The 15917-nt window shown below is 44.0% G+C and overlaps 1 protein-coding gene across 1 annotated transcript in view; it reads left to right on the plus strand.

Annotated features, from left to right (window-relative positions):
- PPWD1 (peptidylprolyl isomerase domain and WD repeat containing 1) overlaps positions 1-15917 on the plus strand; it is a 387705-nt gene that overhangs the window by 102690 nt on the left and 269098 nt on the right. The window contains exon 5 of the mRNA XM_078675153.1: positions 14707-15154. Coding sequence (XP_078531279.1) covers positions 14707-15154 — 448 coding nt within the window. The remainder of the gene's footprint in view (positions 1-14706; positions 15155-15917) is intronic.

Below are 15917 nucleotides of genomic sequence, written 5' to 3' on the forward strand. Positions count from 1 at the left end.
GGGCTCGAGTCGGGCCCATTCCGGCACCGAACATACACCTTCGGCACCGAAGCCTAAAACCAAGCCGGTGCCCCACAGTTCCTCGTTGGCACCGAAGACAACTTCGCTGAAAACCTCGACACCGAAGCCACCAAAAAACAAAGCTTCGGAGCCAAAACAGGACAAACCAAAAGCCTCGGAGCCAAAGAAAACTCAGAAATGAAAACTCCCTCAACAAAGGTTTCGGACACCAAAACCCCTACAAAACTTGTTAAGGAACACACTACGCCCAAGCCTCCGGCGCCGAAGCAAGCCATACCTGTAGAACCTTCGGATCCAAAGCAGAAAACACTTGATATTGACCCCGAGACTGGCCACCTTCTCACCAAGCCTCCTAAGAAACGGAAACTAGACCCCCCCTTTCCCCCAAAGAGGACTCTCTCATACCACTCAAGTGCAAGGACATGGGTACTAACCGTTCCCCCCTTTATATACCTCCCTCTCCTCCTCTTCCTGATCCTAACTTGTTTATCTTGCCAGCAAACTCAGCATCACCTACACTCTCACCTGTACCACAGGATGATGCTAATGGTGGGCATGTAGATACACTAGGGGTGATGACAACCCGAACATACCACAGGACACAGTCCCAAGGGATGACTATGATCAAGATCAAGATCTACACAATGACCCTAATCTGTATCTCTCCAGGCCATCACCACCTGATGATCACATTGGTTTTGCACAACTTATTAATAGGACTGCTCAATACCATGGGGTAGAACTACACACTGATCCCCTATAAGAGGACTTCTAAGTGGAAACATTCGCACCCTCACAAAAATCCATGCCCATGCCAAAAGGCATGTTAAAACACGCTACCGAAGTATTCAAAGACCCTGATAGAGTGCGAATACTTACGCCAAGGGTGGATAAAAAATATAAAGCAGCTCCCACATACCCTGTGTATATCAAAGGCCAGATACCCTTAGACTCTCTTGTTGTGTCTAATGCACACAAGAGGGCTAATTCCCAAGTTACAGGCGATGCCCCTCGTCCTGACAAGGAGTCAAAGCTTATAGACACTTCAGGGAAAAGAACTGTGCAACAGGCTGCTGAACATTGGCGCATTGCCAATGCTCAAGCTCTGTTAGCACGCTACCACAGAGCGCACTATGATGAGCTGGAAAAACTAATGCAGCACTTACCAGAGGAACATAAAACCAAGGCCAATTAACTCATTTAAGAGGGCAAACTTATAACTAACACCTCCATAAAATGTGCCCTAGATGCAGCTGATACAGCATCTCGTGCCATTAATACCAGCATATTACTGCGTAGGCACGCTTGGCTTCGAATCTCCGGATTCAAGCAAGAAGTTCAAACCACCATACTCAATCAGCCCTTCGATCAAGAGCATCTTTTCGGACCTACAGTGGATACTTCATTTGAGAAAATGAAGAAAGATACAGAGACTGCTAAGTCCATGGGGGCCTTGCAACTACCTTCCAATAGGGGTTCCTTTCGCCGCTCCTTTTACAAGGGTGGCTCCAAATCAATATCGTCAATTCAGTTGCTTCACGACTTGGGATTCACCGTGAATTTCACCAAGTCCCACCTCCAACCATCCAACACACAAATGTATCTAGGAGCTATAATAGACACTTCCAAATCTCTAGCATACCCCAACCCAGTCAGAATATGAAACATAAAGGCTCTAATATCACAATTTCAGCCTCAACACTCATTACCAGCTCGAGTGTTCATGCAAATAATCTGGAGGATGGCCTCTTGCAATCTAATCGCCCACATGCATCCTCTACAGGAATGCTTTACAGATCAATGGAACCAGGCTCAAGGTCAGCTAACAGATCTGGTGTTGGTGGACAGCCGCACATATCGCTCTCTGCACTGGTGGAACACTCAAAACCTTTCCAAAGGGTGACCGTTCCTCGACCCGGTTCCACAGATGGTGCTAACCACAGACACATCCCTTGCAGGCTGGGGAGCTCATCTCCAAAACCTTACTGTTGGAAATGGCCCTTTTTGCAGGGTTATCCCTAAACCTTTTGCCTTATCATCCTATTTTTTCCTGACCTGTGGGTGTTGGTTTTAGGACTCTGGGCACTTTACCACTGCTAATCAGTGCTAAAGTGCATATGCTCTCTGTATAAAATGTGTTATGGATTGGTATTCCCATGATTGGCTATTTGATTTATGTGTCAGTCCCTAGTAAAGTGCACTGCGAGTGCCAGGGCCTATAAATCAAATGCTGTTAGTGGGCTGCAGCACTGGATTGTGCCACCCACGTAAACAGCCCGTAAAGTGTAACTCTGGCCTGCCATTGTAGAGCCTGTGCGCAGCCTGGGGCTGCAATGTCGACTTGGCAAGTGCACACACTTACAAGTCCCTAAACCTTCCCTTTTCTACATGGGAGTCGCCCCTCTGGTAGGCCCAAGGTGCCCCCATGGACAGGGTGCATTGTTTGTGAAAGGTAGGACATGCCCTGGTGTGTGTGGTATGTCCTGATAGTGAATTACAGCCTACTTCGTTTTTCACTGTTGCAAGGCTAGAATGGGCAGTTTGATTATTACATCCTATAATCCTAACTGACTCAGGGAACAAGGTAGAAATTCGAGTTTAGTATGCCTGAACTCAGAATGATAAAATACATCTTGTAGTGAAGTTGGTTTTAACATTCTGTGTTTGAAAATACCACTATTAGAAAGTAGGTATTTTCTGACCTAACCATCAGGCCTGCCAGCTTGTGTATTGTCTGTCTGGTTTGTGAGTGACAGGGGCTGGGGGAGACTCCAGGAGACCGGGTGAGTCAGCACAGAGCTGAATAGACACATCTACATGTAGATGGGTGGGAGGAGTTGCACCTGGGACCTGAATAGGGCTGTGCCCTCCCTCCACGTGCTGGCTCCACCTCCTGGCCTACACTGATAAAGGAAGAAGTGCACACTGGCAGAATACACCCAGAACTGATTTGAACTAGGTACTGGCCCCTCTGCCTTCAGAGGACAAAGGATTTGTTGGTATAAATAGTGGGGCCCAGACCCCAGAGATTTAGTTTACTTCTGAACTAAGGAACCTGCCAGGAAGAAGAACCAGGAAAGCTGGAGGAGGAGTACTGCCCCTATGCTGCGTTTTGAGGGGTTGGCCTGCTGTGGTTTCTTCTGCCTTGGATAGGGAAACAACTGGACTGTGCTTCCATCATTCTTCTGTTTTCTCCAAGGACTTGAATTAGAGCTTGCCTCCTGTTGGAAGTCTCAGAGACTTCAATGAACTCGCTGGAATCAAGGAACCTGACAAGAAGAAGAGCTGGAAGAGCTGCCAGGAGGAGTACTGCCCCTTTGCTGTGTTGTTGCTTTGTTGTGTTGACCTGCAGCTGCTGCTTCTGCCTTGGACAGTGAAAGGACTGGACTGAACTTTCTCTACTTGTGCTGAGTATCTCCAAGGGCTTGAGGTAGAGCTTGCCCCCTGTTCAAGAAGGATCAGGAACAGCAAATACTTTAAGCCCGACGCCGTGTCCTGAAGGCACCGCAGAGGGCACGGCGACCATGGTCTCACCGATGCCGCCATCCGATGCTGCCACTGCTCGCACCGCGACCTGAGGGCACCGCACCGCTGTACTTTGCACCGCAGCACCCGACGCCTGCCGACGCCAGCGCTCCTGATTCCATCAGAGAGGAGATCGACCTGCAACAGGTGTGACAACAAGAGGTCATCGATGACCTGCATCTCTGAAAGGTACTGTTTGCGCGTCTCTCCGACACCGCAACTGACCAGCGATGCCGCGATCAGCCAGAACTGTTTGGATTTGTTTGTTCACGCCGCCATGATAGCCCCGTACGGAGCTATCGACATCAAGGAACTGTGTTTGCACCGTATTTTTACAATTTAAAGACATCTTGCAACGCATCTATTTTGAATGTGCTGTACTGTGGATTTATATCGTATTTGGTCTCGTACATAAAAATATTGCCTATTTTTCTAAACAGGTGCGGTTTCCATTTTTAGTACTTACACTGTATTACTGATGGTTATGTGCAAATGCTTTACACACTGCCTCTAAATAAGCCTCACTGCTCGTGTCACGCTACCAAGGGGGTGAGCAGGGGTTATTTTAGGAATGTAACTCCTTCATCCTGACTAGAGTGGTGGTTTCTGCCTGGCTTTGGTGCAAACCTTTGCCAACCAGAAATCCCATTTCTAACACTTACCATTCAAGGCATACGGACTACACAACAAAAACAATTCCACATAAACCACCTGGAATTGCTGGCAATTTTTCTGGCATTATAAAAAGTAATTTACTGTACAATCAATCAATCCACTAGACCTGTGGTTCCCAAACTGTGCGCCGCGGCGCCCTGGTGCGCCGTTATCAGGAGCCAGGGGCGCCGCGCACGATGTGGGAAAGGAAGTGTGAAAATCGCACTAAGAATGTGTCACTTTGGCCCCCCCCCGCCTCCGTGATGAATAGGACCTAAAATGATGTAGACTACTGTTGTGTACATGCGTGGCACGTCATTTTGTGAATTCGAGCTCTTGCGTATTATGCTGCATTGTGACGCATGTTTATTGCTTCCTGTCACACCCCTGTTCCTGAAGCACAAGCAGTTACAGAAAACACACATCTAACCTGCCCTGCTTTCCAAATGCACCTTTGCTCACAAACACGGTCAGAGTGCATTATTGCTTCATGATGATTTTGGAGTGATACCAACGGCTTTCCTTCAGTAGTAGAGCAAAGACACCATACTGTTGTTAAGGGAAACCATCCCATGCTGTAATACCGCACTTACAGCAAAATGTATATCCCTATCACTTTTTGGAAGGTGGCACATTGGGAGAAGAGCTCTTAAACGTTGCGTCAGACAGTGAAGCTCTCTGTTCTGTTCGACCCTGCACTGCATCTTAAAGGGCATGGTGCTGCGGTTCGCATAAACGAATGATGCATTTCAGGTATGCATGGCATATAACACAGCATAATATCACCTGATAAATAAGACAACAGTCGATGGGTACTGATCGAGTACCATGTCAAGTGGCTATCTTACATTGGTCCTGTGCTTTGCACTTCTGCATGGGTAGCTTTGGATGACTCACTTCCTGAACTAGAACATCATAAACAACAGGAGAAAAATAGATAAGAGGACACACCAGGAGATGATCGATCTTTCCGAAATCAGCAGCAAGGGCACTACGCAACGTCCAACACACTGGAAATAAATGCTCTCAGACTTCCATGAAAAACAGGGTTTGCCCAAGAACAGTTTGCAATGGTCCATCTGTGCGCGAGCGTGAATCTGATTCTTGTACAGATTCATTTTTCATGAGCACTAGGAAAAGGACGTTTTTGGTACACACCAGGCCAAGGCACATTCAGTGGCAGTGAACATTTTCCATTGACAACAAGCGGATCACTTGAGACCAAATTGTGATAATAGGCCTACTTAAAAAGCCCCAATGCACTGAAACACCAGTGAGCACCAGCAATCGGTGACATCGAGCAAGAGTACATGGGTAATATATGTATAACTACTGCTTTATCTGTCTCATATTCGGACCTGAGACCTAAAATTGTAACACTGTAACATTTAAATTCGTTATTCAATGCCTATAAAAATTACTTGATTATGTCCTGTTGACTGTGATCAAAAGGGAAGCATCTGAGCCCAATCCAGGCCTCTAAACCTTTGGGATGAATCATTTGAACCAAGATTTTGAGAGCTCCCCAGAGGTTCTAGATAATAAAGACTTCCCTTCCCCTTAGATTTTACGTCAAGGATGACAGATTTGATGACATGAGACAGCATGAATCATGACAGATTCGAATCAATAAGTTTGTTTTCCTAAAGCTGAATTTACAGCTATGCATGTATTTATGCATGTATTTATTTGTGGTTTTTGTAGAGCTCTGCAAACCGCTGGTTGTAGCTGCAGAGGCCTATGATTGTGGTTATGGTGATCTGACATAACCATGTAAAAGCCTTAGGTGGAGTAGATCTCAGTGGAAGAAACCAGTTTAAAACATTTAACCAGTAGTTCTGGGGCATAGAAATTCCGGTGGTCAACTCCTTGGAGGTTAGCAATAGATTTCTCAGAGCCAGTTTTACACTTCCAGGAATATGGAATTTTCGTATGTTCAGATGAGTAAGCAAATAAGTCTGGTGGAGCATGGGCACCAAAAGAGCAGTTCGGCCCTGTGACTAAGACTAGGAACATGGAGCGCAACTGGGGATGAAAGTTGGTGATCGTTGATGTTGCAAATACGTTTAAACATTTTTAGCATTGTGGCGGGCGGTGCAGAGTGCACCGCCCGCCACAATGCTAAAGATGAAGGCACATCCTAATGGCACCCCCGGGACCCCTGCCCTTATGGCGGGCGGTCCCGATTTACGATGGGATAACGGGCGGGCAAAGTCCGCCCGTCATCCTAATGAGGCCCCTAGAGTCACATAGGAATGGTAGAGAGTACAAAGGTCTACAGCGGTGGTTCCCAAAGTGTGCACTGCGGCACCCCGGTGCGCCGTTAAAAAAAATGGTGGGGAGCCACGGCCCACTGCCAATTAGGTCAAGGGAGCCACGGGTCAAAAAAGTTTGGGAACCACTGCACTAGACGCTTCCACTCAAAACATTATTTGATATTTATTACACCTACAACGCTGTAACCTAGCATATACATCTATAAGACTACACCTAGCTACAATAGCACCTTATCTACAAAACAGACAACACTTGTATTTGTTTAGATTACCCGCTATTAAAGCTTATATGGAAGGACTTAAAAGAATAATTCCCCCTAGAGTTCCGCCCTCTCCAGTGTGGAGTCTTAATATCGTTCTTACAAGGCACATGGGCCCACTATTGGAATCTCTGCACAAATGTGAACTACAATTTCTCACTTGGAAAGTAGCCTTCCTTATAGCCATCACATCCCTTAGCTGAGTGAGTAAGCTTCAGACACTAACCATACAAGAACCATTTTTGCAAATTCATCACAACGAAGTGGTTTTCAGGGCTAATCCAAATTTGTTACCTAAAGTGGTATCTGCCTTTCACCTTAACCAGTCTGTTGAACTACCAGTATTTTTCCCTCAACCGGACTCGCTGGCAGAAAGAGCTCTTCACACGCTAAACGGGCACTACTCTATTACATTGAAAGAATTAAATCCTTTCGGAAGACTAAACAACTCTTTGGTGCTTTCTCCCCACCTCATAAAGGCAATCCCATTTCAAAGGCAGGTATTGCATGGTTGAATGTTAAGTGCATACAAATATGCTACCTTAAAGTCAAGCGTACGTTAACCATTCCCCCTAGGGCTCATTCTACATGCAAACTAGGGGCTTCTATGGCCTTCTTAGGGCAACATTCCCTTAGATGACATCTGCAAAGCTGCAACTTGGTCTACACCACACACATTTACAAAACGCTTTTGTGTAGATGTGCAAGCAAAACAAGAAGCTACTGTGGCCCAGGCTGTCTTAAGAACACTTTTTCAAACCACTGCAACAGATACAAGTTAGCCACTGCCACAAACAAAACTGCTGTAAGTCTATGCAAAGTACATAATCTACAGCTCATATGCCTCGGAATAGAAAATGCTACTTACCAGTATGCATCTGTTCTTGGCATATAGAGCTGTGGATTTATACACGCCCACCCGGGTACCTTTATCTGTTGCAGTGTTATCTTACTTAGATACAACACACATGCACATCTCTTTCTATTTCTTACTAACTCCATCATCACCCTTTATGGCGAAAACAATCTGGGATGGAGTTGATGCCCATGCGCACTATCATCGTAAGGAGGAGTCACCTATCTCGTGACTACAAAGACTTCTTCGAACAAAAACAAACTGCAAACATCCGAGCCCAACACCAGATGGCGATCTATGTAAAGTATATGACCTACAGCTCTACATGCCAAGAACAGATGCATACTGGTAAGTAGCATTTTCCTTTCTATTTGCAGTACTGCCACACTACCGATTCGGGGAGGCATTTCTCAATATGCGCGCCAACGATGAGAGTGCAGACAGCCCATACATATTGGCTCCCATTATAGTGAATAGGGGACCAGGCAGCGAGGCCTCCTATCCCCACTGCTTTTCTCACTAGCCATTGAGCCCCTTGCAGCAGCCATTCGAGAGCAGGGAGAGGGTTGGGGGTTTACGCCAGGTGATGACATGCATGCGATTTCGCCATATGGGAATGACCTTCTTACATACATCAAGGATGTGCACTCGATTCCAGATGTTGTGGCGCAGATCTTGGACGACTTTGCCGCGATATCTGGGTCAAGAGTAAATGCGTCTAAGTTCTGCCTTTTGTGAGAAAGTGCCCTCTTCCTGCATGGTTGCCCCCACTTTTTGCTGAACTGCTGATGTGCTTTGACTGAGTGTGCCCTGGGCTCTCGCTATCAGGTACCCAGGGCCTATGTTCCTTCCCTAATACAGCATTAAAGACCACACCGAATTGGCACTCTGGCCCCAGGACAGTACCTGGTAAATGGTACCACAGGTACCCAGGGCACTGTAACCAGGGAAGGGCTGTAGCACTTAATGTGCCACCCTTAGAGGCCCTGTACCTTTACACTCACACACTGCTTATTTTGGTGCAGAACAAAGTAAAGAGTCGACATGGCACACATCCTTGTGTGCCATGCCTACAACCCACTTCCCTGGCATAGATCAGCCACCGCTCGAGCTGGGTGCCCTATACCAGTGGTGAGGCTACAGGTGCATGAGCCCTGTATCCCTACAGTGTCCAAGTCCATTCTTAGACATTGTACGTGCAGTGTTGCCATTAAGAGTATATGGTGCTGGGAGTTTGTCATTATAAACTCTAACAAATGCTTAACAATAACCTCTGATAAAGTCTAACTGCTCGACCACACTACCACAAATAGAGAGTAAGGTGCTATCTACTTTTACATCTGCCTACCTTTGGGGTTCAACTGGACACTGTGCACACTATACCTCACTTTGGTATAGTATATACAGAGCCATCTGACTTCACCTTTATCCATTCAACACGGCATGTCCAGACCCAGACCCGCAATACACCCACAATAATGTTGACATCGAATGGCAGACGCAAACCTTCTGCTACCTGGGGGTGCGAGACGACTTACTAGAAGATAATATAGGTAGGGCGGTGACTTTGATTCGCTCTCAAATTTCATTTTGGAGCTCTCTCCCATTGACTATTATGGGCCGCGTGGCTTTAATTAAAATTATGGTATTGCCACAACTTCTATACTATTTTACCAACGTACCCCTATATACAACTCCAGCTTTTTTCCAAAGCGCTGTAGAGTGGATTTATTTGGGGAGCATCCCACAGCAGAGTAGCACTCCTGAAACTCTACCTGCCGACGAATCAAGGTGGGCTTCCGTTACCCAACTTAGAGCACTATTTTCTTGCAGCTCAACTGCAATGGGTGGTCCGGTGGCTTTCTAAGCGACACCTATTGCACACGGCAACAGACTCTCGGCCCTTATCACATCGCAGCCACCTCACACTATTTCACCCATTTCATTAGCAGAGCCCTCCAGTGCAATTACTACTTCAGGTAGCATATAGATGCTACCACAGAAACTTGTTTCTGACGTGACACACAAAGCCATACGCCCCTGCGTTAGCGCTACTGGTTACTCCCAGAGGTTCCAGGGCTACTGCTCAACTGGTCACGAATTGCACCACCTAATAGAAGGAGGGATACAGGGAGTCCATGATCTGTACCTTGGCTGTGTTCTCTCTGTTGGAGAACAATGAGATCCAGCCAGGGCAATTTCTCATACATCGCGCAATCATAGCAGCACTAAGAAAACATTCGAGTGACAGGTCAAGAGAGCTTCAAACTCATTTAATCATCCAATACTTACATGTCATGGGGTAGGAATGGTATTTAAATAGGTGGTTCACTGCTGCCCTCGGACATCACACAGCGACGGCACTACTTCCCTTGTGCGCTAGTTGGGAGAGAGTCCTTCAGCGCCATTCCAGAGACTCTGAATGGAATACTGAGTTAGAAGGGCCAAATAGTATCCCACGCAACATGCTTTTTCGTTTAATTCAATACTTTATAACACAGAAGGTTTATCTCATGCCAGCGAAGATCAATAAGCACTACAACCGCACAGGCTTTGTTTACCCGCAATGCCTTACAGTTGATGCAGATTTGGTTCACATGGTATTGAGCTGCCCACATCTAGGAGAATAAAGAAAATCTGTGGTGGTCTCCCTAAACCGCTACACGGTCCGCAATGTGCCCTTATGTTGGGAAGCTTGCATCCTACATATTTATAGCAGAACTAAGGATCAAAAAGTGACCTCCCGTTTTATCGCTCTGGGGCTGATAGTTGCTAAACGCCTAATCACCAAAAGGTGGCGATCCCCTGAGCCTTCTTTAGTTCTAGCATGGAAACGCTCTTTGTGGGTCTGGGCCACGGCAGAAAACGCCGCACTGCGTAGAGAGGAAGCACTAGGACTGCGTAAATTACTAATTGCCACAAACTGGATCACAATAATGCACGAACTTCAGGAAACAGATGGGACCCATGATACTGGGCCAGAGACTGCACCATATGAGTAGTAAACTTAGCACTTAAAGGGGCGGTGCTGTGATCTCCCGCAACTGCCAGAGCAGAAAGAATGGTTGTTTATTGCTGACCAGGTACAAAATTTGGCAAATCTTGCAGGCTGAGATGTAGAAACACACTGATGTGTATTTGCTGTCTTTCTTCTTTTTGTGGGATGCGGGGGGAGAGTTGGTCTGAGCTGTGGGCGGCATCTTGTTAGTTGGAACTCATACTCCTAGTTATGATCTAGTTGTCCCCAACATTACTATCCGCCTCCTGTGTTAGCCACCCTCATTGCGGTACGCCTGCTGCTGTTCATTTGACTGACTATGCGATCCAACAGCCACCCTTTTGTAATACGTCATAAAATTGTATGAGGAGCGCATTGGGAAGCACATGAATGTGTACAGAGGCATTCATTAATACTGGGAAATTACTATATGCCTGTAACATGAATGTATTGTTCACAATAGTCGGGCAGCATACACCGTATTGCAGATATTTACTTTGTTCTCTTGTTGCGAACTCGAATAAAACCGATCCAAACAAAATAAATGAATGGATCACATTAACTATGAAAGACAGAAAACAAACTCCCTGATACTCTCAACAACTAAAAATGTCTTAAACACAAAGTAAGGGCAGCTGCGTAGAAAAAACTATGACAACGTCGCTAAGGAAGTACTGGCTGCTTAAAACTGATGCCCAAAAAACGTTCTTTCAAACGATTAAAGAATTCTCAGATGAGAGCGGAGAAAATAGTACAACATAGATTAAAGATAGAAAAGGAAACTCTCCCTCCAGCAATCGCAAACTTTGACCCTGCAAGGATTTCCATACAGACGTAAACTCGGGTGCGCCTTCTGATCATTCCCCTTTAACGTTTGAATCAAGTATGAAGCATATCAATAAATTCACTTAAAATGCTACTGAATGCTTCGCTGAAAGAAGGTGCTATAACAGAAGCAATTAAAATTGCATCCTTTACTCTAGTCCTTAAGAAACCAGAAGTTAACCCTACCTCCAATATAAGCTTCCACCCAACATATGTTCCCTGCAAGCATCAAATTACCAGAAAGCCTTGTTGCCAAACACTGACACAGTCACCCACAAACTATCACCGTCCTTGGTCTTAAACAGGCTGTCAATCTGCCCACGGCACTGAATGTGTGCTGCTGGCAAAATTGGATGACCTTAGATTAGAAGCAGACCAAGGCAAGCTTAACGCTGTGCTATTTCTTGATTTATCAGCTATGTTTGACACTGTAGACCTTAGCATCTCAATGGAACGCCTATGCTTGGCTCGACTGTCATGCATTACATTACGTTTGTGCTCCCAGGTTATTTAAGGAAGCTCCTAGTCTGAGCTTGCCACCCTTTATTGCCACAGAGTTCACTTTGATTCTTATGCTACATCTTTTCCTTATTTATCAGTCCTTTGGTAAGAACACTACATTCACAAAGTGTAAATATTTATATGCAAGTAGAGGATTCACAGTTACTTGTAAGAATTGATGTAAATTTGACATCCAGTCTCTTTACATTTATGCATAAGATCAATATTGGAAAGATGGAAAATAATGGGCTATAACTTAATGCTGAAAAAACGAGGTTATGATTGTTAATGGGAAATACACCCTCTGACTTTACTCCTGTTGGCCCCAAGTGATTATCACCTTTCTAACTCCTCCAAATTTCGTTACATTCTTGAGTCAAGATTGGTTGTGCCCTATCTAGGAAGATGCAGATCTCTTTGCTGATCTAGACTTAATAATACCATTTAAAGCTACTGCGGAAAATGGTTCTTTTTTTGCATAGAAACGAGAGGAGGTGGGCCATTTTAACCGTTATTGGGATTACACTGGATTACATTAAGTCATTAGCCTATCTCTACCTTCTTCTTTACTGCAGAAAATTAGAAATGTCACATCCTGAATGGTCCAGATGGCACCAGGATAAGCCTGCACATGTATTCTTTTACGATAACTACGTTAGTATCCAATAAGGGAATGTACTATTTAAGGTGCTATGTATTGTTTGCGGATCACTGTATGGAAAAGCTCCCTGTTTCATACGTGAGCGTATGAGAAGGTTTTTCCCGCGAAGAACCTTCTTTCTCCACTGCCAATTTGCTGGTAATTCCTAAATTTAGCAAACAGACGTTGGTTGTAGCTTTTCAATTTGTTGGTGCCAACATTGGAAATAATTGCCTGGCCACTACCTGCTTTAGCACGTTAAGGTGCTCCTTAAAAACATGGCAATTCACTAAAGCCTAGAAGCCTTTTTCTTAACCGGGTTGGATAATCTTAAACTCTGTCTTCCAGTGCCAAGAAACCACTTGTGAAGGAGAAATCTATATATTGCGTTCTTATAATGCATTTTTCCTGCTTTAGCTCACAGTCTTCTTCTCTGCTGTGATGGGTGTCTTTCAAGAGTTCACAATGGTAGAAGCCATTCTCCAACAAAAAATATTAAATGCTCAATAAGATGATCTGAATGGTATACATTTACACTTAAATAAACAGCCCCATAATTGTACAGAACTATGATAATTTGTTCTGACTGGGCAACAGAGGTGTCTGCCTGCTCCTTTTTATTTTTTAAATATATAGTCACACATTTAAAGGTCTGCTTTTTCTCGACTCATCTGCAAAATCGCCATAAATGTGTTCATTAAGAAACTGTGGTACTGGGGCATCCAGTCAGGCCTTAACATTGTTCTATATAATTAGTATGCTTTTGTCCGCTACATGGGTCTGGGAGAAGTGTGTAACCTTCATGCATATGTCCACTAATTACAGTACTAGAATCCCACAGTGAGTTGAGAACTGAACTGAGGTTCAAGCCTCCTTATAAGCCGTGCAGTTGACCAGAGATGGATATGCTTACGCATAGGTGGGTGGGCCTTCTGTGTGCTGTGCCACAGCATTGTGCATCACTGTTGCCAGTGTGCTAAAACGTAGCAGGATTTGTTTGGAGACTAGAGCCCCCTGCTCTAGAAGAGAAACGCACCCGTAGCGAGTTGATAATAAGCAAAAGAGATGAATAAAATAAGTATTGATAATACCAGGTTTTGCAGGACAGTGAGACTTGTGTGACCTAGCACTATATTAACACTGTTATTATTTTACTGGGGTTAAATACCAGGCAGAAAATTGAACACCGTAGAACAGATTTTACTGGTCAGGTACTTTCAATATGTAATAAGCAATTCATCCTTTCAAACATGTCCATCTGGATATGCACTTCTAAAATGGACACTTTTTCGATTTTCTCAGTGAGGGTTAGCTTTGCGCTTTTTCTACCACTCACCCCCAGCAAAAAATCATGTGTTAGATTAAACGTTTAAACTTGAAACCAGTGGAAGAATTTAACTGAAATTTGACTCTAGTTCTTGCAATTAATTGTTTTGCTGTACATTATTGTTTCCATTGTTTGCTTTAGCAGACTATTGAAACAGCACTTCTGCGCTACATGGGAGTGTGTAATCTTTATCCACTTTTGATCGTGTAACATAAGTGACAAGAGGCGCATACATTCTTGGCCACAAAATCAATTTTTATTACATTTACAATTGCCTTGAAAAATGAGAATTATAAAATTGTAAATTATCTCCATCATTAGAAATTTGTAATTTTAATTCATTCTAGGATAACTTAACCACCTTGCAGTAAGCTCACGTTACTCTTGCAGCCTGTTAAATCACAGGATCCATCACCTGAAGATAAATACCATTCTGTTTTCCAGTTTAATAAAGTAGCATATTTGTAACTGCAGTATTTTTGCATTTTGCTAGCTAACTTACATTGGTAATAATTTATATTCACCTTTTACTGTTGCGCTAGAATTTCGACTTTCTGTCCGAAACAGGCACCCGCTGCAGGCGCTGCATTGAAAAAGGAGAACAGGCCATTTTAATGCAGGGCAGTTGGTGGCTGTGCCATTTATGCAAGCCACGGAGCAAAAATCTAAATTAGTACCCAAAAAGCTTGGTGATTACATTCCTTATAGCATGTTTAAAGTAAACGAAGTGCTTAGATTTGAAAATTGTCATGCAAAGCATTATGAAGGATTTAGCCATTTGCAGTTCTTGTAGTCGTCTTATTTTTCTTTCTTTTCTTTATAGGTACCACCCTGGTCAGTGTGAGTGGCTTTTTTGCCCAGGAGATGCCATATCTGCTGTAGCATCTTCTGAGAAGAGCACAGGAAAGATATTTATATATGATGGCCGTGGAAGTAATAAGCCGATGTATGTTTTTGAAAGACTTCATTCATCTCCACTCACCCACATACGCCTGAACTCTGTCTACAAAGTAGTAGTATCAGCAGACAAAACTGGGATGATAGAATATTGGACTGGTCCTCCCCAAGAGTACAAATTTCCCAAGAATGTCCACTGGGAATATAAGACTGATACAGACTTGTATGAATTTGCTAAATGCAAGGCTTATCTCACCAGCATGTGTTTTTCGCCAGATGGGAAGAAAATTGCTACTATTGGATCAGACAGAAAAGTTCGCATTTTCAGATTTTTGACTGGGAAATTAATGAGAGTTTTTGATGAATCTTTAAGCGTAAGTATGAATTTATATGCTCCGACCCTCTAAATGCACTTGTAATTATACTTATTGAGTTCAATGCTATTTTAAGTCAAGTATTAATGAGTGACTATTTCTCCTACCACCAATCTATGAATGGAAAATTGTGACAGCTAATGTTTGGTTCTGATTTACTGTATGTGGCAAGTATATTTCCAGCACGAGCACTGGGCAAGAGTTTCGAAGTCAGCAGCAGATCCCATTAATTATTCTTTGCCCTGCACCAGAAGTAAACATAGACACACCACCTAGAACTGTCTTGGGTACAACAGCAAAGTTTTTCATATTTAAAAGGGTCTAGCCAGCCACCATGCAAAATAACCCATCATTCAATGACCCATTAGACTTTTTCAGCCTTGCCAGTACATGTCGCCCACCTCCAATCAAAGTGAGAAATACAACAAATACAGTATCAACCTAACACATTCCAGTCAGCGGCCATCCAAGAATGCAAGGAGGACACAGTTACAAGTAGTAGAGATGCACATAACAAGCAGTGTATTTTGAGATAGGTGATACTTTCTTGACTAGGTGTCAGCAGTGCTTCTCTTATCTGTAGACTTGCATGCTCAATTAACCTTACTACTGTGTCAAAGCAGAGCATCATGAACCCTCATATTTCTAAACATTTAGTGATGATAGGGATGGTAGCCAATTGTGAATGCAGCGCAGTGAAATCAGTAGAGACCACTGCCAATAGCAGAGTTAAATTTCTTTAAAACAATTGAGCTTTTTCTTT

Source organism: Lissotriton helveticus, chromosome 2_1 (genome assembly GCF_964261635.1).
Source record: "Lissotriton helveticus chromosome 2_1, aLisHel1.1, whole genome shotgun sequence".
NCBI classification, from domain to species: Eukaryota; Metazoa; Chordata; class Amphibia; order Caudata; family Salamandridae; genus Lissotriton; species Lissotriton helveticus.